Here is a 20,890-nt window from a genome sequence, read left to right as displayed (position 1 = left end):
CACACCGCGGCCACGCTCGGCTGCTGCCTTCCAGAAGAAGCCGTGAACGAGGTGAAGCGCCAGGCCATGTCCGAGCTGCAGAAGGCCGTGTCGGACGCCGAGCGCAAGGCCCACGAGCTGATCACCACCGAGCGCGCCAAGATGGAGCGGGCCCTGGCCGAGGCCAAGCGCCAGGCGTCCGAGGATGCCCTCACCGTCATCAATCAGCAGGAGGACTCGAGCGAGGTGGGGACCTTGGGGACGGCGTGGTGGCGGTGCTGGTGTGTGGGACCTTGCTTGTCATGTCACTGATGTCACAGCATCTGCGTGCAAGGGTGGGAACGGGAGCGTGCAGCAGCATCTTGGGATGGGAGGAGAGGGGAATTCCTGCACCAAGGTGGGGATGTGGGGTGTGGGCAATGATGGGGTGCATGGATGTGGATGCAGTCTAGGATGGTGTGCATGGTCTGGGATGTTGTGCATGGTCCAGGGTAGGGTTGTATGGTCTGGGATTGGAGGGACCTGGTTCAGGATAGGGGAGCATGGTCCAGAATTGGTGTGCTTGGTCTGATACGGATGTGTACACTCTGGGATGGATGTCCATGGTCTGGGATGGATGTGCAGAGACTGGGATAGATGTGCACTCTCTGGGATGATGTACATGGTCCAGGACAGGGGTGCACACTCTGGGACGGCTGTACACATTCTGGGGTGGATGTGCATGGTCTGGGATGGATGTGCCCAGTTTCGGATGGATGTGCACACTCTGGGATGGATGTGCACATTCTGGGATGGATGTACATGGTCTGGGATGGATGTGCACAGACTGGAAGGGATGTGCACTCTCTGAGATGATGTACATGGTCCAGGACAGGGGTGCACAGACTAGGAGGGATGTGCACATTCTGGGATGGACGTGCACATTCTGGGATGGACGTGCACACTCTGGGATGAATGCACACTCTCTGGGATGATGGAGTGCCCAGTCCCAGGTGAGGGTGCACAGCCCAGCCTGGGGTGCACGCTCCAGAGCTGAGTCCACGTTCCCATTCCCGCAGAGCTGCTGGAACTGCGGGCGGAAGGCGAGCGAGACGTGCAGCGGCTGCAACACGGCGCGCTACTGCGGCTCCTTCTGCCAGCACAAGGATTGGGAGAAGCACCACCACGTCTGCGGGCAGACTCTGCAGGGGCTGCCGGGCCCCGCCGCGCCCGGGCCGGGCCAGCCCGACGCGGTGCCCGCCGTGGCCAGCAGCCCCAGCGAGGCGGGCTCGGTGGCCGCGTCCCGCGCCGGCACCCCGGCCACGCCGGCGCCGCTGGACAGCGCGTCCCGCTGAGCCGGAGCCACGCGCTGACTGACTGACTGCACCCCGTGCAATTTCCTCAGCTACCTGACTGACTCGTGTGACCTCCGAAACGACCTCTCTAGCTCTCACAACTAATCCTCACGGATCCTCAAACTGGGCTTTAAGTGGAGTTAAGGCAAATACCGGTCTCTGTTCTTTCTTCAGTCATTGTTTTGGCTTTTTTTCGGTTGGTTTTCTATCGGTTGGGGGATTGTGGTTTGGGATTTTTTGGGTTTTTTGGCTGGTTTTGTTTTTCTTTTTTTGCTCTTTGGATGAGGGATTTGGCTCCAGCATCACCAAGCAGTGCTGTGGGGAGAGACCAGCCCGATGCCATCCCCCATCAGCGCTGCCGAGGGGCTCACTTGGAGGAGGAAAGAACCTTCTTTTCTTCATATCTCTCTTCCTATTTTTTTATTTTTTTCTTTTTACCATTTTTTTTTTTTGTAAAAAAAAATAAAGAAAATAAAAAAGAAAACGTCGGACTCTTTGGCTTTAAGTAAGAAATTGTAAAAAAAAAAAAAAAAAAAGAAAAAAAAAAGGAAAATCCAAAAACCAGACGACGCGTGACGGACGCTCACCTGTAACTACCTTGCTAGCTAGCCAAGAACAGACCAGACTCACCTCTGCTCCAAAGGAAATCCAAAACCAAGGAAGATCCAAACGTCTCTCCACTGCCAAAGTTCGTTTCGTTCTGTTGTCGCTTCCTTCCCCTCCCCACAAGGATGGATGGACATGCCCCTGGGGCTTTAAAGAATTTCTATTAAAATAAAGCAAAAAAAAAAAAAAAAAGGTGTTTTTTTACTAAAACCCCAACCCCCAAGGCGTGGGAGGGGGAGATGGGGCTGAGAACCGCAGCCGGAGCTGGCACATCTCTACCTCTGCCCGCCACCACCCTGGAAAAGGAGAACAAAAAGGAGATTAAAAAACAAAAAAAAAAGAGAATAATTTAAAAAATTTTTTAAAAAAAGGAAGTTAAAAGACAGATTTTGGGTTTCTCCCTCTCCAAAGCCGTCGGGGAACCCCCCATCCCTTCACTGCCAGGCTGCTCCCACACCCCACACTGGATTTGTTTCACAAGGATTTTTAAGAGGAAAAGAAAAGGAAAAGGAAAGGAAAAGGAAAAGGAACGCTGCCGCCTTCCTGGCCAAGGACAATGTGGATTATTGGGATTCTTGCCTCGCTGGAGCAGCACGGAGGAGGAAGTGCAATAGGGGAAGCCCGAGCTCCGAGCGGAGGCAGCAGTGCTGTGCGCTAATGTGAATGTAAATAGTGTCTGCAGAGGTCCAAAAATGAACCATAATAATAATAATAATGATGCTAGTGATAATAATAAGAGACGTTTGCCAAATAAAGGATGAGGAGGAAGCGTGGAGCCGTGGCGCTGGCCCGAGCGGGCCTGGCATCGAGAGGAGCTGTAGTTTTTCTGCATTTGCAAAACCCATCCTGTGTGTTTTCCGTAGGGGAGGAAGAGGAGGGCAGGGCTCGGGGCCGGGGGGTTGTGCTGCCGGTCACAGGGCTGGGCTGGGCCACAGCAGAGCTTGGGACACGCCAAGGGTGACGGCCCTGTGCCACTGTCACCCAGCCCTGCTGGTGGTTCTGTGCGCCCCAAGGCCTTGGTGCATCCCCTGGGAGGGCTCTGCGCACCCCAAAATCTTGGTGTGTCACCTTGGGTGAGTTCTGTGCACCCTGAGACCCCGGGGGCTTTCTGTGCACCCCGAGATCTCTCTGAATCCTCGCAGGGTTGTTGTTCTGAGGTCTCGGTGCATCCCCCCCAGGAGGTTTCTCTGCACCCCGAGATCTTGGTGCATCCTCCTGGGAGGGTTCTGTGCACCCCAAGGTCTTGGTGCCTCCCCCCAGGGGTTTCCTGTGCACCCCAAGGTCTTGGCCCAACCCCAGGGACGTTTCTGTGCCCCCCAAGACTTCGTTGCACCCCCTGGGTGGTTTCTGTGCCCCCCACCCCAACCCTGGGGGCTTCGCCAGGTGCCCCTCCCGTGACTGTTCACTTTATTTATGGTGTGACATATGTAATATTGTCTATTTTTCTTACGTTTCCTGAGAAGAGGTAATATATAAGAGTATTGCAGATGCCCCTGCTCGCCCGGGTGTCCGGCCCGTCCCCGCCTGTCCCCGCCTGTCCCTGCCCGTCCCCGCCGCCCCCGGCCCCGCTCCTGCCGGGGCTCTGCCTCTCTACCTCCACCTCGCCGGGAAACCGGGGGCGAGATCCCTTCCCCAGGGTCTGCTCTCCTTTCCGCTCCGCTCCCTGCTGGTTTGCTTTTTTTTTTTTTTTTCCTTTTTTTTTTGAATGATTTTAAATTTTTTTTCAATTTTAATTAAGAATAAAACTACCCTACAGAACCTTGCATTGAAACCAAAAGCCGAGGGAGGGGAGGGAGGGCACGGCGGTGACGGGCGGCCAAACCAGAACGACAGCTTTAAATGTCAGATTTCCCAAAAAAAATTAAAAAAAAAAAAAAAGAATTGTGCTGCGGGGAGGACGGAGCGGCCGCGGGGCTGCGGTGATGCTGCGGGCGCTTTCCCGGGGCTTTGCTCCGGAATGGTGGTGCTGGGGACCAAGGCACCTGTGCCCCTTTGGTGGCACCTCGGAGGTGGCAGCGTGGTGCTGGCACAGCCTGGCCGGGCCGGGTGCTGTGGGGCAGCCTGGGGACACGGGGTGCCACGTCGGGGACACGGGGACAGCGTGTGGCAGGTGCCCGTGCCCGCGGGGAGGCAGAGCCCGGGGCGCTGCGGTGGCACTGGGAGGTGGCAGGAGGGACGTGGCTCTCTCGGGGTCCCCTCTCCAACCTCTCGTTCCCAACCCACAATCCCAGCTGAAACCAAAGTGCCGCGTCCCGGCGAGGCTGGAGCAGGGTCCCACACCTGCCTGGCCTTTGCTCCATCACTGCCAGAGCCCCCCGAACTCCCCTGCAGCATCTCCTCCTCCTCCTCCTCCTCCTCTTCCTCCTCCTCCGGGGGCTGCCGGGGTCCCCTCCGCATCCCAGCGGCTCTGAGGCTGGGGACAGGATGCCGCTGTGTCCCCCGGTGCCAGGCACTGTGATGGGGTGTCCCCCGTGCGGTGGCAGCCCCGGGGGCTCCTCCGGTGTCACCGAGCGCCACGGCCCCGGCGGGGAGGGGGTGCCGCTGTCCCCCGTCCCTGGCGGCCGCTTCCCCGAGCCCGTGCGGGGCCGAGCCCTGCCAGCCCCGGCTTGGGGACACCGGGGGGCTGGAAAGCAGAGCCCCCGGCCGGGCCAGGCGTGGGGCCAGCCCACGACGAGAGATGACGTGGTAGGACTTTCCTTCGGCATGCTGTCCCCCCTTGCTGTTCCCCGCTTTCTCTAAGTGTACTGTATGTTTGACCTGTGAAAGATGTAAACTTTATGATTCAGGTTATGTCTGTTCTTAACTCTGTATCTGTGTAATAAAGACAATTTAATATCAACCAGCGGCTCCGTAGCCTGGGCTTGTGCTGGGTGCCCTCATCCCCCATTCCTGGCAGTGCTTTGCGCCCGGTGCCCCCACTCCTGCCTCGGGGGGTTCATTACAGCCCCGGGGGCGCTCACTGCGAAGGAGGGGCGTTCATGGCGGGGTAACTCAGGTGTGTCCTGGGGGCACTCAGAGAGATGTGTCACACCTGTGGCTGCAGCTCCGCCCTTGGGGTGCCCCCTGCTGCACCTGCGCTGCCAGTGGGCCGCAGCCCCGGCCCCACAGCGGGCTCGTTGCGATGGGAGGGGCGGCGGGACCCTGCCCACCCCGATCCGCCCCAGCTGAACGGCGTTGCCGGGTCTCGAACCCGCGGCCCCGGGACCGTTCCCCCGCCGGCCGCGGTGGGCGGAGCCTGGGCGCGCGCCCCGCCCCGATTGGCCGCTGATGTGTGAAAAGCGGCGCGCGGGCGCTCGCCCCGCTCGTGGTGGCGGGAGAGCCGCACGTGGTCGCCGCTCGCGCGGGCCGCGCGCAGCAATGTTCGGGGGCCGGGCCAGGTGCGTGCGGGGCCGGGGCCGGGGCCGCGGGGCCTCCGGACGGGCTCGGCTCCGGGACACGGCTGGGCACTGCCAGGACACCGCCCGGGCACGGCTGGGCAATGCCCTGATACCGCCCGGGCACGGCCGGGCACCGCCGGAACACCGCCCGGGCACGGCTGGGCACCGCCCGGATACCGCCCGGGCACGGCTGGGCACCGCCCGGACACCGCTCTGTGGGCTGCAGCCCGGGCGGCGCTCCGCTCCCCGGGGTGGGAGGGCGTGTCCCTCCGTGCCCCTCGGGGGTTGGGAGGGTGCGGCTCTGCCGTGGCTGCTCGCCGCTCTGCCGGTGGCCGTGTGCTGCCTGCCCGTTCCCGTGCCTACCCGCCGCTTTAGGGCAGCTGCTTCCCTGTTCCCTCTGCAGCCCCCGTGAGCTGGGAGCCCCCTCAGTGTGACCCGCTGCCCTTTGCAGTGCTGGGGCTTTGCTGCACAGAGAAGCAGCTGCGTTAATGTCCCCTCTCCATCCTCCTGCTGGAAACGCCCTTGCCCGGCGGAGGCTGTGCTTTAGCCGAGACGTTAAATGGCTGTTGGTTCAATGCCTTTTGCCCCCTCTCCTGCCCAGTCCTCTCTTCCTGGACACTTCGGAGATCTGGTGGCAGGACCCGCCGTCCCTGCAAGCGGAGGCGGCGCCCTGGGACGTGGCAGAGGTGGCAGCCGTGTGCAAGGCAGCGGATGAGGGCTCGGACCCCAGCCCCCAGGAGGGGAACAGCGCGGAGGAGGAGCAGGATGTTCAGGACCCGGTGAGTGCCTGCCTGCACGGGGAACGGGCTTTCCAAAGGGAATGGGGACCCTTTTACACCTGAGGTGTCCCTGCTCCGAGTGCTGCTTGTGAAATTCTTGGTTTGGGATGCAGGAGCTGGAGGCCATCAAAGCCAAACTGCGGGAAATAGAGAAGGAGGATGAGAGGCTGAAGGAGCTGCAGCTGGAAGCTGACAATCACCTGTTCATGAGCTCAGAAGCAGGTATGGGCTGTCACAGGGTGCTTTTGTCCCTCCCTAGGGACACCTCTGGGGCACAGGGTGGCAATTGGAGCCAAAGGATTTGGCTCTGCCTCTCTGGGACTGGACACATAAGGTGGGTGAGGGGGGTTCCAGGCCTGCTAATGCACGTTCTGTCAGCTCTAACCCCCTACCTGTGTGGGCCCAGATGTAGTAAATTAATTTAATTGTATTTAATTCAATTAAGTAATTGAGTTTAGTACCAACAGCCCTAGTAGAGGAGTCACGGTGAAAAGAAAAGGGGCAAGGGGGTGGAGGAGGAGGCAGCAGTGTGAGGGTTTGGGTACGCCTGGATGTGACCAGGGATCTGAGGAGCTCGGATGGCTGTGCTGGGAGCAGACAGATGTCCCTCTGTGCATGACAAATCCCTCCTCTCCACAGCTCTCTTCCCACTGACTACCAAGGAGAAGATGGAGGCTGACCAGCGTTCCATCTACGTGGGCAATGTAAGTGGGAGCCCCTGCTCTGTGCCCAGCTGGGTGTGTGTCCCAAATCCCTGGTGTGGATCTGCTCCTCCCCAAAGCCTGGCTGTTCCCATCCCAGGTGTTTCCCCTGTGCCCAGCCCAGCCTGGGAATGTGGCTCATTATCCTCCACTTGTTGCTTGTTCCTTCAAAACAGGGCAGGTTGTCTGTTGGATTTGTGTTCCAGGTGGGGGCACTCAGAGCTGGGAGGGTCCCCTGACCCTCAGCAGGGGCTGAGCTGTGCTGAGGGGTGCGTGGGGCCAGCTGGGCCCTTTGCCTCCCTTGCTGGGGTGTGGATCTGCTGCCTTGAGAGGCTGATCTGGAACAGAGACCAGACAAAGCTAAATGGACAAAATAGGTATTTACTGCAAGGCCTTAAAAGGACACACCTTGGGCAGCACAAGAGCCTGGCCAGGGCTGCACCCAGGTTGAGTCCAAGGTGGATCCCAGCCACAAGTTTTTACACTTTTATAAGTTTTGGTTCATCTACTTATTGGGTTCAGCTGTCCAGTTACAGCTCCAGCTCATGAAATCTCAACCCCCTGCCTTGCTCCCTTCCCTTCACAGCTGTTTGTGCTTTTGGGGTAAGGCTGTCCTTGATTCTCAGCTGGGAAGGGATTGTTTTGTCCAACCACCCTGTGAAGAGACCCTACTAACACCTCACAGGAAGTTTCAGAGTTACGCCCCATGCAGCAGAGAACCTGAAAAATGTAAAAGCTGAACCCCAAGGCATCAGAGAGCTGAGGGCTGGGGCTGTCATTGCAGGTGGATTACGGGGGCACAGCAGAAGAGCTGGAGTCTCACTTCAACAGCTGTGGGCAGATCAACCGCGTCACCATCCTGTGTGACAAGTTCTCGGGCCACCCCAAAGGGTCAGTGCAGCGTGCAGGGGGGGCTGGGGGCTGCAGGGTGTGCCTGGGGCTCTGCTCACACCGTTGCCCACACACAGCTATGCCTACATCGAGTTCGAGGAGCAGAGCTCGGTCAAGGCTGCGGTGGAGCTGGACGAGAGCATCTTCCGGGGCCGTGTCATCAAGGTGAGAGCTGGGGGAGCCCCCCGGGGGCTGCTCCCCGCATTCCCAGCCCTGCCTGCCTGGTGTGGGCCGAACCCCAGCTCCAGCAGCCCCTCCCTGCCCTGCAGGTGCTGCCCAAGAGGACCAACATGCCCGGCATCAGCAGCACGGACCGCGGCGGGTACCGGGGCTGCTTCCACGCCCGGGGCGGGCTGGGCCGCTGGGGGGGCCCCTATGGGCAGCAGCCCCGGGTCAGGGGGAGAACCTACAGGTGAGTCTGGGCCTGGGGGCTGCTCAGGTGTGCAGCAGGCTGGGCTGTGCCCCTGTGGGCTCTCAGGTGTGCAGCAGGGTGGGCTGTGCTGTGCCCCTGTGGGCTCTCAGGTGTGCAGCAGGATGGGCTGTGCCCCTGTGGGCTCTCAGGTGTGCAGCAGGGTGGGCTGTGCCCCTGTGGGCTCTCAGGTGTGCAGCAGGGTGGGCTGTGCTGTGCCCCTGTGGGCTCTCAGGTGTGCAGCAGGATGGGCTGTGCCCCTGTGGGCTCTCAGGTGTGCAGCAGGCTGGGCTGTGCCCCTGTGGGCTCTCAGGTGTGCAGCAGGGTGGGCTGTGCTGTGCCCCTGTGTGTTCCTCAGGTGTGCAGCAGGCTGGGCTGTGCTGTGCCACTCCCACCCAGGGAGGATGGAGGAGGGCTCTGGAGGGAAGGAATATCTGGAATGTTGGAGTTGTCACCTGTCCCTGCAGGAATTTGGGAGTGGTGGGTGGGCATTGCACTGTCCCAGCCTGACCAGTCCCAGAGCTGGGCCTGGCTGTGGGGCTCCTCTCGTTTTGGGGGGTCTCAGCCCTTGGAAGGCTGAAGGAGCAGGGAGTGGTGCCCCTGTGCTTCAGGGTGTTGCTTTTGTTCCTGTGCAGGGGTCGGGCAAGGCTGCTGCCTTGGTATTTTCCATACTAGAAGAGGCTGGACTGCCTGGTGATGCCAATGGGACTGAAACGAGGAGATGGGATTGGAGAGATTTAAAAATATGCCTGCCCAAGCCAAAAACCAGATTAATTTTAAAAATGCCATCTGCCTGGCCGTGAGGATTACTGGTGAGCCCCGTGCTGGCTGCAGGAGGGAAGATGGGACCTGCTCCATGCTGCCAGCACCCAGGAGAGCTCATCCCACCTCAGCTCTGCCCAGAGCCTTGTGTTGGCACGGAGAACAGGCTCATTCCAGAGAACTCTGTCCTGGGAAGGGAAGAGCTCTCCCAGACCATCAAGGCTCCTCCTTATCCCATGGAAAAGGCTGTCCTGGAGAGTTTGGTTTGGCTCCTACCTGACTGCATGCCCTCCATGCCACTGCTTGGCCAAGAAGCTCCTCAGCTCTTCCTACAGCAGCTGGATGCTCAGCCCTCTCTTCTTCTGAGAGCCTAGAGACTGTTTCCTTTCCCAAATCCATGGAGCAGGTTTTGGGTTGCAGCTCCAGATCTGATTGCTGGGGAGCTTTTCCATCATCAGCCCTGGGTGTGACCTTCCTGTGGGGAAGCCTGATGTGCTTTGGGTCTGGTTTTTAGCTGGCTGTGTTTGCACATCCAGGACAGGGAAAAAAATATCTCTTGTTTCTCTGGGAGCCTCTGCATCTCTGTGGTAGTTAACCAAGGCCTGGGTGTCACAAAATTCTTCCTCTTTTTTAGTTTGGCTGTCAGCAAACCCCTCTTCCCTCCCTCCTGCTTTTATTCCAAACTCCAGGGGTGCTGGCAACTCCTCACTTTATTTCTTGCAGGGCAGCATTACAAAACCACCTTCCCAGGTGCACTTTGGTCTGGCCTCTTCATTCCCATCACCACTGCTGCTCTGGAGTCACTTTTGGGGATGGTGTGAGCCCTGCAGGAGGCTCAGGACCAAAGAGCACCACAGGAGCTGGGTACCAGGCAAGTTAAGGGTCCTGGCTCTTCCCTTTCCTGCTGGATTTGTGTTTATGCAGCCCCGTGTTTTTAAAGGAGAAGCTTTGTGTTAGAATGGGCAGGCTGGGAACCCAGGCAGACAGCATTCCTGGGAGAAGTTCTGCATGGAAATGGGTTTTATTATGTAATTCTCCCTCTAATCTTTCAGGATCCTTGGTTAGGATCCCTCTAACCCAGATGCAGCAGATGCAACCAACTCCTAAAGCAGCTTTTCACAGCTCAGGGGCATTGCCAGGCTAAAAATCCCAGTTTGTTTTTTTTTTTTCCCTTTAGGATCTCTAGATTTTTTTTAAAGCTTGGGGCCTTAACTCTTCATGTTATGTTGATACTGTCCTCAGAGCTGCTGAGACCGACCTTGATTTGAGCTACCCTTAGGCTTAGACTATAAACCAGCTTTTTCTAGGGCTTCTGTTTGATAGGATTATACATTTTTGAGGGTTATTTTTAAATAAAAAAACTACTTTGGGGTATTTGGACTCTCTTGTGGAAGAGGCAACACTGAGCTGCCATCTCTGTGAGTGAAAACAGCCAAATTTTTTAGCTGGAAATGTTTGTGGATAACAGTGCACAGCTGTGCCTTGTGGAGATGGTGGGAGAGGCTTGAACCTCCCATGATATTCCAGGTGGTTGCTGATAAAATGTGCTTTAAGTTCTGTTTGAGAAAGTATTTGTAACTGTTACTTATTTTTAAAATAAATGATCCTGCTGTGTGAAGTTGGTGTGCAGTTCTGGCTTTGTCCAGGCCCCTGGGGCTGGGCAGATCTGTTATTTTTAGCTGGTTTCTGTGGCTTTGAACTGAGGAGGTGCTTGCAGCAGAGCTGTGTGTGCCTGCACCTCCTGTGATGGAGCTGGGGTGCTTCTCAGTGCAATTTGTGCTTTATTCCAGATAAATACCTGCTGCTGATTTGGGAGTCTGTAATTAGAGCAGCAGGGAGCTGCAGGGGAGGAGGAGATGCTAATGGAGATGAATTTGGGATGAGGCAGGCAGCTGTGCAATCCTGATGGCTTAGTCCATGCTGGATGGGGTGGGTTCATTCCAGCTGCTCTACCTGGGCTGGGAGTCACTGTGCAAAGTGCTAACAGCACCTGAGGCACCCAGAAATCAGCCCAGGCAGGGAAACTCCTGGAGAGGTTTGGGTTGGAAGGGACCTTGGAGCTCCTCTTGTTCCAGGAGCAGCCTGGGACACTGAAGATGTCCCTGTGAGGTGGCTTTAGTGTCCCTTCCCACCCAAACCATGTCAGGAATCTCTGAGCAGTGGTTTGTGTTTGCTCAAGTACAAATCCAGGCAAACCTTGCAGGTGTCATGTTTATTTTACACAGAAGAAATTTAAATTATGACACAGAATGGAATATTTACAGCACTGCAGGCATGCTCCTGCACACAGGGAATGTTTCCCAGGGGGGTGGGAAGGGGCTCAGCACACCTGCATCATCATGGAGTTCACCATGGTATCAAAAGCCCTGCAGAGGGGAATAAACAGAGATTATTAAGGGAAGCAGCTCATTCTGCACAGCTTTTGCAACAAAACCACTTTCTCACCCCTGCCTCTGCCTGGACACAGGGTTTTCCTCTTTACACCACAGGCTGTTGAGGGATTAATGACTTTTAATTAAGCTGAGGTAAGGACAGGTCTTATTCTGGCTGCTGCTCTGTGTCTGCAGAGTTGTTCTTGCCAAGAAACAGAAACTCCCAATTTATTGAAATTCCCTGTGAGGTTACAGTGGGAATGGGGGACACTGACCCTCACAGGTGAGCAATTCCATGTGCTGAATGTTTGTCCCCACCCAAGGATAAACCCTGGACAAGGGCCCTTGTTCACTCTAACCTGTTCTACTTATTACACTTTAATATTCACAATTATTAAATCTGCAGAACACCTCTAGGACCATCAAACAAGCTACAAGAATGTAAAATTTGGTGCGTGACTGGTTGATGATTTATCATCATGGTTTGTATTTTTATTTGGTTTTTTTGGGGGGGTTAGTTCTGGGGTTAATTCTATGTTTGTTTGGGGGTTATTATGATTATTACCTCTATTTTCAGGTAATTTTTTCTTACAGAAAGATACATTTTTTGGCTTAATGTTTGTAACCCCAGTTCTGAGGTAGCAGTGAGAATTCAGCAGAACTTTTTATTACACTGTCAGTTTTTCAGGAGTAGGAACAGCCCCAATCCAACACCACTGGTCTCATCAGGGCTCTTAGAGCACATACCTGAACTGGCCCACCACAGGTTGGTCCTGTTGCATCAGAAGTGCCCTGAAAATGCCAGGAAGGTGCCAGAGATCCACGTGGACAAGGCACTCACCTGGAATGGATCCTGTCCCCGGGGTTGTAGAAGGGGTTACACATGATGTCTGTGTAGGAATTGTGCAGCTTGCGGAACATCTGCAAAGGGAGGGGAGGTGAATCCATCAACTGCTGGTTCCCAGCAGCCTGGGGGGCTGGCAGGGGCAGCCCCAGTGAGGCTGGAGGTGAATCCATCAACTGCTGGTTCCCAGCAGCCTGGGGGGCTGGCAGGGGCAGCCCCAGTGAGGCTGGAGGTGAATCCATCAATTCTGATGGATTGCTCTGCTCCGGGGCACTCACACTGCGGATCTCGTTGTCCCTCAGGGCTGTGTTGGAGGAATCCACCACCATGACAAACTTCACCTTGGAGTTGGTCACGTAGCCGTAGCTGGGCAGGGGTCAAGGAGCTGCTCCCACACAGCAGAAAGCAGGCTGGGCTGTGCCCAGAGGGACAGCAAACATGGGGGAACCTCCCCGTGAGGGGCAGGCACTGAGCTGATCTCTCTGGGACAGGGACAGCACCCAGGGAATGGCTGGAGCTGTGTCAGGGCAGGTTTAGGTTGGATATCAGGGAAAGGTTCTTCCCCCAGAGGGTGCTGGCACTGCCCAGGCTCCCCAGGGAATGGTCCCAGCCCCAAGGCTGCCAGAACTCCAGGAGAATTTGGATAATGCCCTCAGGGATGCACAGGGTGGGGTTGCTGGGGTGTCTGTGCAGGGCTGGGGTTGGACTGATGATCCCTTCCAGCTCAGGATATTCTGAGATTAAACCAAACCCACAAAGGCCTGGCCCAAAGCATGACAAGGATACACCTTGTAGTCTTCAGTGGGGTAGAGGAGCCCCAGGTAGAGCTCCCTCTGGTCCACCAGGGCTTTGCCCATGGCTGAGATCTTCTCATCCACCACGTCCAGGGAGGTGTGCACGGTGTAGTGGAACTTGAGCTCGTTCTCCGTGGGGACACTCCGGATGTACAGGGGGTAATTCTGGAGCAGAGCAAGCCACACTGCCTGGGGACTGCTGCTGCTGCCAGGGCTGGTTAACCCTTTGTGTTCCCGGAGCACAGCTGTCCCCGTGGCAGGAGAACCACCGGCACGGGCAGCACACAAGGCTCGGGTCTCTGTGCTCTCCTGCCCCAGCAGAGCCTGTGCCCGTCTGTGCCAAGGAAAACCCTTCTGTCCCTGCAGCAGGACGGCCTGGAGCACCCCCACACTGTGCCTGTACTGGCTGCCCGTTCCCCCCAGTGCTGCCCTCCTGCCCCTGGCTCTGTTCTGCTTCCCTCACCCCCATCCAGACCCCACAACCCGGGATCCTGCCCATTCCCCTCTCCCCTACCCCACAGTCCAGCCCTGCTCAGACCCTGAGACCAGAGCACCTCTCCCCTCACCCTTTCCCACACCCCACTGATCTCTTGTTTTCAACCCCGCAACCTAAGGCCCAGCCCCTCTGCCCTCGCCCTTCCCCAGACCCCACTAATCCCGTTTTCCTTACCCCCACAACCCGAAATCCTGCCCATTCCCCTCTCCCGTACCCCATAACCTGTCACAGCCCCGGCCCTGCTCAGACCCCAAAACCAGAGCTGTCCTCTTTCCCCTCACCCCTCCCCAGACCCCACTGACCCCTGTTCCCCTCAGCCCCACAACCCACAACCCTGCCATTCCCTTTTCCCATGCCCCACAACCTCACCCGCCCCACAGCCCCGGCCTCTTTCCCCTCACCCCTCCCCAGACCCCACTGACCCCTGTTCCCCTCAACCTGAGGCCTCCGCTCCCCGTTCACGCCTCGCTGCTGCACCCGGCCCCACTCAGGCCTCATGACGCCATCTGGGCCCGCTGTCCCCCCGTGTCCCGCTGTGCCCCGTGTCTGTCCGCACCTCCTTGGCGATCACGGCGATGCACACCGCCATCTTGGCCCCGCCCCTCCCGCTCCCGCCGGGTCACGCGGCGGGGGTCACGTGGCGCGGCGCGGTCACGTGGCGCGCGCGGCCCGGTTGCCATGGCGAGCGCGGCGCCGGGGCCGCGGGGCCTGCGCTGGGCCCTGGGCCCGCTGGGGCTGTGCTGGGCCCTGCTCGGCACCGCCGCCGCAGCCACCAACATCGTCCTGCTGCTCATGGACGACGTGAGTGCGGCACCGCGGGGACGGCGTGGTGGCATGGAGGGACGGGTGTGCGGGGCCCGGAGCGCTGTGCGGCTGAGGGGGCACCGGGAGCGGGGCGGGTCCGGCTGAGGAGGGACCGGGAGCGGGGCAGGTCCGGCTGAGGAGGGACCGGGAGCCGGGCGGGTCCGGCGGAGGGGGCACCGGGAGCCGGGCGGGTCCGTTCGGGGAAGGTCCGGCTGACAGGGTCCCATCAATCCGTACGAACGCCCCCGTGGGTGTCACAGGACGGTGCCAGGCTGTTCCCAGGGGTGCCCCGGGACAGGAGGAGCTGCACTGCCCACGAACCAAACCACGAGAGGTTCCCTCTGAACGCGAGGAGAGCCTGTGCCCATGGAGGGTGGCACAGCCCTGGCACAGCTGCCCAGGGATGTGCGGTCTCCTGTCTGGAGCCATCCCAAAGCCACCTGGACGTGTCCCTGTGTCACCTGCCCCAGGTGTCCCTGCCTTGCTCCCTTCCTACCCTGGTGATTGTTGGTCACAAGGAGGGGCTTGGTGGCCTCCTGAAAAACTAAACAAGAAAAGTAATTCTGCTCATTATTGCTCTCTGAACTGGGAAGAGAAAAAATGACAGTAAATTATTAAAGGGCAGGGATTATCACAGATTTATTTCTAACTCAAATCTTTTCAATTTTGCACCCTTGGCCACGCGGATAAGGAATTATATTCATTTCCAACACATTCGAGTCGCTGCCATCTGCCCAGTTTGCTTCTCTCCTGATAATTTCCTGTCCCCTTCCAGGTGTGTTTGTGGTGGAAATGTGTTTGTTGCTGTTTGAAGCTGCTCAAGGAGCTCACGAGGGTGGGCAAACCTTCCCTTTTTGCCAGTTCATCGTGCCCATTGTTCCATGGCGTTCCCACATTCCTGAGCAGGAGAATCCCCTGCATTTCCAGCCAGCTGAGCCTCTGGCAGGGGCTGCCCAGGCAGGTCTGGAGTCCCCAGGAGGTGCCCAGGGAAGGACTGGAGGTGGCCCTGAGTGCTCTGGGCTGGGGACAGGGTGGGGACTGGGCACAGCTGGGACTCAGAGTGTTTCCCAAGCTCAGTGATCTCAGTTTTCCATTCAGGATTATTTCCCCCTCCCAAGCTGGCATTTGTAATTTTCCAGAGGAAATCTCTCTGGGACAGGGGTTCTCCCACTCTGGAAGTGTTGGTACAGCATGAGGCTCCTGTCTGCAGCTTTATTGATTTATTAATATTGATTTATTTAATATGTTCATTAAAAACACCTCTCCCTGTGTTTCTCCCTTCACCCTCTGTGACTCTGGAGTTCGAGCCACATGAGATGCTTTTTGTCTTTCTTCCTTGATGATGCAGAAAAATCAAGAACTTAGGGGTGAATCCATTGGATCCATTTTAATCCCTCATCCCAGGGATGCTCCTTAACTCAGAAACCATCTCTGCAGTGATTTCCTTATCTGATGGCACCAGGTGGTTCCCTGAGGATCTGGATGCATCCATGGCTCACCTGACACACACCTTGCCTTTCCCAAAGCACCTGTGGTGCCCATTGAGCTGCTCCCTTCCAGAACCTTCTGCCTGGAATGGTTTCCAGCAGTGAGCACAGAGCCCTGATGGGAATATTGTGGCTCTCCTGCTGTGTGACCCCTCAGGATCAGGAGGAAGAGCAGGGTGAAGGCACAGTCCTGCAGATAAGCACAGGGACTGGTGGTGCCTCTGGCAGGTTCCTCTGGCTTTTCCTGCAGTGCTGCTTTGGAGTTCAGGGCTTGTCCTTGTGTTTGCAGTCCTGCAGAGGCTGAGGTGGAATCCTGGGCCCCAGCACAGACAGCAGGGCAGGCACTGAGGGCTCAGACGTGCAGCTGCACAACCCTGAGTAAACCACGTGTAACTTCCTCTTCCTCCTTGCTCTGGGTGTGCCTCAGGCCTCTGAGTAACAGTGAAGGCACTGGGCTCCTTGCAAGTGCTTTAATCCCTGTTAATAAATCATTTAATCCTGTGTGTGCTCAGTTTCCCACCCAGCAGGGGAAAGTGTGAGAGTTCCCTGCTCCACAGGGCTGGCAGAGATCATTTGTGTCACATTTGTGAAGTGCTGAGTAGGGAGATGAGCGCTGTAAACATTTATAAATTAAAGGGTACAATGAAAGTGTTATGTGGGCCCAAAAATGAGGTTGTAGAAAGGGACTTTGACATCTTCTGGTGTGTTCCTTTTCCAGATGGGCTGGGGGGATTTGGGAGCTTTCGGAGAGCCCTCCAAGGAAACCCCTAACCTGGACCAGATGGCTGCAGAAGGGATGCTGTTCCTGGATTTCTACACTGCCAGCCCCCTCTGCTCTCCCTGTGAGTACAGAGCACTTGGAACCGTGTCAGCATGAGGAGCATCTCCCTCTGAGGAGTTTGGGGTGTGTGCCAGCCTCTGACATGGGCTGACAACCAAACCAGTCCTGCCCTCAGGCCACAGATCACATTTGCTGCTTTGATCTTGCATTTTGCTCCCTTCTTATTTCTGTTTGGATTGGAAACCCGACAGCTTTCAGTTCATACAAAGCACTGCTTCAGTGATCAGGATTTTTGTACCATTCCAGTTCAGTACTCCAGCACCAGTCATTGCATTTTTTTTCATCTTTCTCATTTTGGGTTAAACAAAGCAGGATCTGATCTGTTGCTGGACATATTTGGTCTGATTCTGTTGGCTCTGGTGAGCCTTTCATGCAAGGAAAGGCAGCAGTTTGTGTCCTGCTTTTGACCCTGGTGTCTTACAAGACTCCTGGGACAGGGACAGGAGATAAAAGGAACGTTTGGGTCTGGGAGAGGCAGATATTTTTCTCCTTGTTGTTTTTTCTGTGAGGTGGTTTCTCTTTTTTTGCTTTCTTTTTTCCTCTCAAACCTGATTAGCTGCCAAGAACTGAAGCAAAAATGAAGAACAGGAGCTTTATATTTTTTTATTTGGGCTCTCATTTAGGATAGCACTTGCCAGTGTGTTGATGATGTCCTTGCTCAGAAAAGGCATTTAAAATATGCTGAAATTCTGCTAAGCCAGTGGTGGCACTGCATATACTTGAAGTTAAACATCTGTTTAAATATTCCCTGCAGTCAGGACTTGACTTTTATTGTCAAAGCTGGACAGCTCTTTCTTTGTATTTCATGACTTTTGCTCAGTCAGGCTCGAAAGCTTAGCCTTGAGCATCTAATCAGTTTGTGCTAGGATTTCCTCTTAAATACATAAGAAATATATATATAACTGAGCTGTAAGGATTCCTCCATTGACTATTCAAAGGAATGACTCTTCAGTGTGGCTAATTTAATAAAGGGGCCAAATTTCAGCTGGAATAACTGAAATGATGCCTCAGAACTGATTCTCCCCATGGCTCATGGGAGAGTGTGAGTGATTTAGTGGCTGGCCGTTACTCCAGTCAGTGTGCAGCCCTCATCCTCCTGCAATAATATCATATAACAATATAAATGGCTATATTCAGTCTTTAATACCTGAATATTTAGCAGAGGATGGCTGTGAAGAAGTGTTTGTGTTGCTTGCAGCAAGGGCAGCCCTGCTGACGGGCCGGCTCCCGGTCAGGAACGGCTTTTACACCACCAATGGACACGCCAGGAACGGTAGGAGCCTCATCCCTCACCTCCCTTCCTCTCCTGATTTCCCTCTGCGCCTTGTTTCCGAGTTTCTCTTTGGACAGACATCCCCATGGATGTTCCAGAGTGCCACCAAACCCTGTTAGGTGTGGGTAATAAGTGTGAATTTTATTGCTTCCTCCTCAAATGAGGAGGATAAACCAGGCTGCTTGATCCATTTGTTTCTGCTGAAATATTTCTGAGATATTTCTGAGAAATATTTCTGAGAAATATTTCTGAAATGTTTCTGAGAAATGTTTCCTCTGGGCAGGGGAACTGGGGTCTGGTGAAGGACAATCAGGTGGGGGTGTGAAACCCACAGGGGAGAGCTGGCTGCTCACAGGTTTATTCAGCAGGCACATTTCCACCCAGTTTCAGAGCAGGTTTCCATCCCTGGTGCCTCCAGGGAAGGTCCCTGGGTTGGTTTGGGTCCCAGAGTGACAAATGCCACGTGCTGGGACATGGCTGGGCAGGAGCAGCAGCCTGGGGTTGGTTCCCTGAGCACAATCACACCTGAGAGCCTCAGGGGCTGAGACACTCTTCATTTCCTTCAGAACCACAGAATGAATTAGGTTGGAAAAGACCTTTGGGATCATCAAGTCCAACCTATAATAGATCAGATCAGCCCTTGCAGTCTGAGCACCTTTATTGGTATTTGGTTTAGGAGAAGGCTGCCTTCATTTTAGAAAACACAAAGCAAATTTACAGCATAAAGACCACCCCTAAAGCACCTGATTTTCTGTGACATCTCCCTTTCAACGGTGTCACCTCCACTCTGGGGTGGCAGCTCCCTTTATCATTTACCCTCATGCACAAGTGGGTGGAAATCTCCCTTTGGTCTCCCTGCATCAATTTATTCTCTCCATCCCATGGGAGGACTTCCAGGGAATGGCATTGATGGCATTCCAAATGAGTCTATTCCTGATCCAGTACATGAGCTGTGTGCTGTAATATTTTGGAGAGTCAGAAAAGTGTTTTTGGTTTGTTTTCCACAGCATACACACCACAGGACATAGTAGGAGGAATCCCAGATTCTGAATTACTGCTTCCAGAGCTCCTGAAGAAAGCTGGTTACACCAATAAGATCATTGGCAAATGGTAAATTTATGTGGAGGTGTCTTGCTTTGAGATTTCACTCTGTGTGTGTTGGGAAGGAGCAGCAATAAAAACAGAATTACAGGAAAAAAACTGTTTTGAAGCTCAAATGTCCAAGTTTGGAAAGTGTGGTGGATCTTCCCCCTGCTGGGATCAATTCCTGAGTGTTCCCATTACAAATACTTACATATGTCTTCATACAAAGAGTTGAGGAGGTTTTATGTGTGTATTTGTATTTATAAACTCCTCAACTCTGGGCTTTTATCCACACCTCACACCACTTATTTGATCAGAAAACACCAGGATATTCTGTTGGAATTTGCCTTGAGCACCTACGTGGTTTTTATCTTTGACTCTTGCTATATTTTGGGGTTTTATTAATGAACTGAATTCCTGTGGAAAGTAACAGGAATTTCTTTATCAGTTTCATTAATAAGTTAGAGAAGGCTGAGTTTGAATTGTGGTTGGATTCACCTGCTGGAGCTGGGAGGAAAGCAAAGCACCCTAAGACAGTGAATTATTTATCAGCACAAATCCAGGCAGGAGAATGGCCCTGAGGGATCAGCTCAGTGGGCTGGGTGCAATCAGCTGCAGTTCAGTGCTAATAAATGGAAATTCATACACTCAGGGAAAAGGAATAAACAAGGCAAATGCAGATTGGTGCCAGCTCCTTGGAAAAAAAGGCAAATCTGGAAGGACCTGCAGCTGTTAGCAGGAATAGGAGTAAGTAGGAATGTGCAGGGCATTATTGTGCATCCAAAAACTTCTGGTCGGGGCTGGAAAGGTGTGAAGAAATGCTGGGTAAAACTGGAGTCTCATCCTGGCCTCACAGAGGTTTTCCAGCAGATAATTTTCTTATTGTTTCAGCATCCCTTCTAAAATCTCTTCAGTGTGTCCTGTGAGTGTGAATTCCATGGTTTAATTATAAGTTTGCAAGTCAGGTATTTTCCATGACCAGTGTGGAATTTGTTGCGTTTCATTAAATCTCAGGGGTTTTTTGTGCTGTAAGATGCAGAGACTGATCTCAGTCACTGTTTAATGTCCCTGTAAGTGCTTTTAGGGCTTTTGTAGGATAAGATGCTTTTCCATCTGCCCTGTTGTAGGAACAGCCAGGAATAACTTTGTGTTCCCACATCTACAAAAGGGAAAGGGTGGAATCCTGCAGGTCAGACTTGCAGTGGCAGTTACATCAGCAAGCTGTAACCAGAGCTGAAATGAGGATTCTTTCTGTAATAACTCATTTGGAACAGCTCAGAGTAACTCCAAGGGAATGCATTTTATGCATTTTATGCCCTTTATGCTCAGAAGGTGCAGAGGGGGATGCACAAAGTGGACAGGGGCAGATCCAGGCTCGTGAGGGGAAGATGGAATGGTTAAATAAACACTGAGCCACCAAAATCCCCTTTAGAGACAGAGAGCACGAGGATTCTCTGTCTTCAAGGTGCTATAAATGCAGGAAATGTAGAATTTGCTGCACAAAACCTGGAGATTAGAGAGGAGCCTCATCTGGAAGTTAAGGATGGAGGATTTTCAAGCTGCACAGTAGAGAGGAGCTGTCATCAGGAGTAGCTAAATGTGTTTTAAGTCCACATGTGCACACAAAAACCTCATTTCATTTCCATTCAGGTCTCTTTGTACCATTTTGGCAGCGTGAATGCTGCATAAAGGGGATGAGGATGGAATGGTGCATTTCATGAGCTCTGCCTTGTGTTTTTACAGCTCAGTGGGATAAAAGGGACTTGTCATAGATCAGAATCCTTAAGTGAAACATTATGTGATCTCTGCAGTGGTTTGGGGCAGTGTAGTCCATCAGTGCTGATCATCAGACAGCATGGGAGAAGACACCAGTGGAAGGAAAAAATGGAAAACAGTGATTGGAGAGTAAATAAAATGGAATATAAGTGAGCACTGGGGTGAGTCTGCATGGCTGTGCTTGCAACAAGTGTGAGAGAGCTCAAGACACTGCTCTGGAGTCATTTATGTGATTGAAATGCTTTGAGTTTTGATTTCTTAGGCAGACACTGTGTTCTTGCA

At 54.5% G+C, this 20,890-nt stretch overlaps 4 protein-coding genes across 10 annotated transcripts in view; 3 read left to right on the top strand and 1 right to left on the bottom strand.

Moving 5' to 3' along the window:
* The window catches only part of CBFA2T3 (CBFA2/RUNX1 partner transcriptional co-repressor 3), a 28,793-nt gene extending 24,035 nt beyond the window's left edge, over window positions 1–4,758 (top strand). For all 4 annotated transcript variants that reach the window (XM_063168204.1, XM_063168201.1, XM_063168202.1 and 1 more), the window contains 2 exons: window positions 35–225; window positions 1,038–4,758. In XM_063168204.1, coding sequence (XP_063024274.1) covers window positions 35–225; window positions 1,038–1,313 — 467 coding nt within the window. In that variant the 3' untranslated portion in view covers window positions 1,314–4,758. The remainder of the gene's footprint in view (window positions 1–34; window positions 226–1,037) is intronic.
* A 518-nt stretch (window positions 4,759–5,276) lies between these two features.
* PABPN1L (PABPN1 like, cytoplasmic) lies at window positions 5,277–10,456 on the top strand. Its single transcript, XM_063167579.1, has 8 exons — window positions 5,277–5,296; window positions 5,898–6,075; window positions 6,189–6,297; window positions 6,715–6,779; window positions 7,561–7,667; window positions 7,745–7,832; window positions 7,937–8,079; window positions 8,712–10,456. The coding sequence occupies exons 1-8, from the start codon at window positions 5,277–5,279 to the stop codon at window positions 8,749–8,751; spliced, it is 750 nt and encodes a 249-aa protein (XP_063023649.1). The 3' UTR covers window positions 8,752–10,456.
* Window positions 10,457–11,035: 579 nt separating this feature from the next.
* Window positions 11,036–13,971, bottom strand: TRAPPC2L (trafficking protein particle complex subunit 2L). Of its 2 annotated transcripts, none has more exons than XR_010029419.1 (5): window positions 13,901–13,971; window positions 12,841–13,013; window positions 12,333–12,420; window positions 11,958–12,131; window positions 11,036–11,204 (listed from the first exon to the last, which is right to left on the bottom strand). XR_010029419.1 is itself a non-coding variant. In XM_063168200.1 (5 exons), exons 1-5 carry the CDS (start codon window positions 13,931–13,933, stop codon window positions 11,159–11,161), a joined length of 420 nt encoding a protein of 139 aa, XP_063024270.1. In that variant the 5' UTR covers window positions 13,934–13,971; the 3' UTR covers window positions 11,036–11,158. The 2 variants fall into 2 exon arrangements, 1 of the variants encoding a protein (XP_063024270.1); XM_063168200.1 differs by having other exon boundaries at window positions 12,052–12,131.
* Window positions 13,972–14,063: 92 nt separating this feature from the next.
* The window catches only part of GALNS (galactosamine (N-acetyl)-6-sulfatase), a 41,553-nt gene continuing 34,726 nt past the window's right edge, over window positions 14,064–20,890 (top strand). The window contains exons 1-4 of one of the 3 annotated variants that reach the window (XM_063168195.1): window positions 14,064–14,145; window positions 16,354–16,477; window positions 17,675–17,749; window positions 18,757–18,859. In XM_063168195.1, coding sequence (XP_063024265.1) covers window positions 14,137–14,145; window positions 16,354–16,477; window positions 17,675–17,749; window positions 18,757–18,859 — 311 coding nt within the window. In that variant the 5' untranslated portion in view covers window positions 14,064–14,136. Of the gene's footprint in view, window positions 14,146–14,820; window positions 14,924–16,353; window positions 16,478–17,674; window positions 17,750–18,756; window positions 18,860–20,643; window positions 20,770–20,890 lie in introns of those variants that run through there. The other 2 variants (XM_063168196.1, XM_063168198.1) reach the window with 2 other exon arrangements.

The sequence above is a fragment of the Melospiza melodia genome, chromosome 13 (genome assembly GCF_035770615.1).
Source record: "Melospiza melodia melodia isolate bMelMel2 chromosome 13, bMelMel2.pri, whole genome shotgun sequence".
NCBI lineage: Eukaryota > Metazoa > Chordata > Aves > Passeriformes > Passerellidae > Melospiza > Melospiza melodia.
Note: the sequence above shows the minus strand (reverse complement) of the source record. Positions and strands in the feature narration are given on the sequence as shown.

Coding starts and splice junctions, on each gene's coding strand:
- PABPN1L (XM_063167579.1), top strand. CDS start 5,277: ATGTTCGGGGGCCGGGCCAG. Junction 7,668..7,744: donor TTCTCGGGCCACCCCAAAGG/GTCAGTGCAGCG, acceptor GCCCACACACAG/CTATGCCTACATCGAGTTCG. Junction 8,080..8,711: donor GTCAGGGGGAGAACCTACAG/GTGAGTCTGGGC, acceptor GTTCCTGTGCAG/GGGTCGGGCAAGGCTGCTGC.
- TRAPPC2L (XM_063168200.1), bottom strand. CDS start 13,933: ATGGCGGTGTGCATCGCCGTGATCGCCAAGGAG. Junction 13,014..13,900: donor TCGCCGTGATCGCCAAGGAG/GTGCGGACAGAC, acceptor GCTCTGCTCCAG/AATTACCCCCTGTACATCCG. Junction 12,132..12,332: donor GGGACAACGAGATCCGCAGT/GTGAGTGCCCCG, acceptor CTCCCTTTGCAG/ATGTTCCGCAAGCTGCACAA.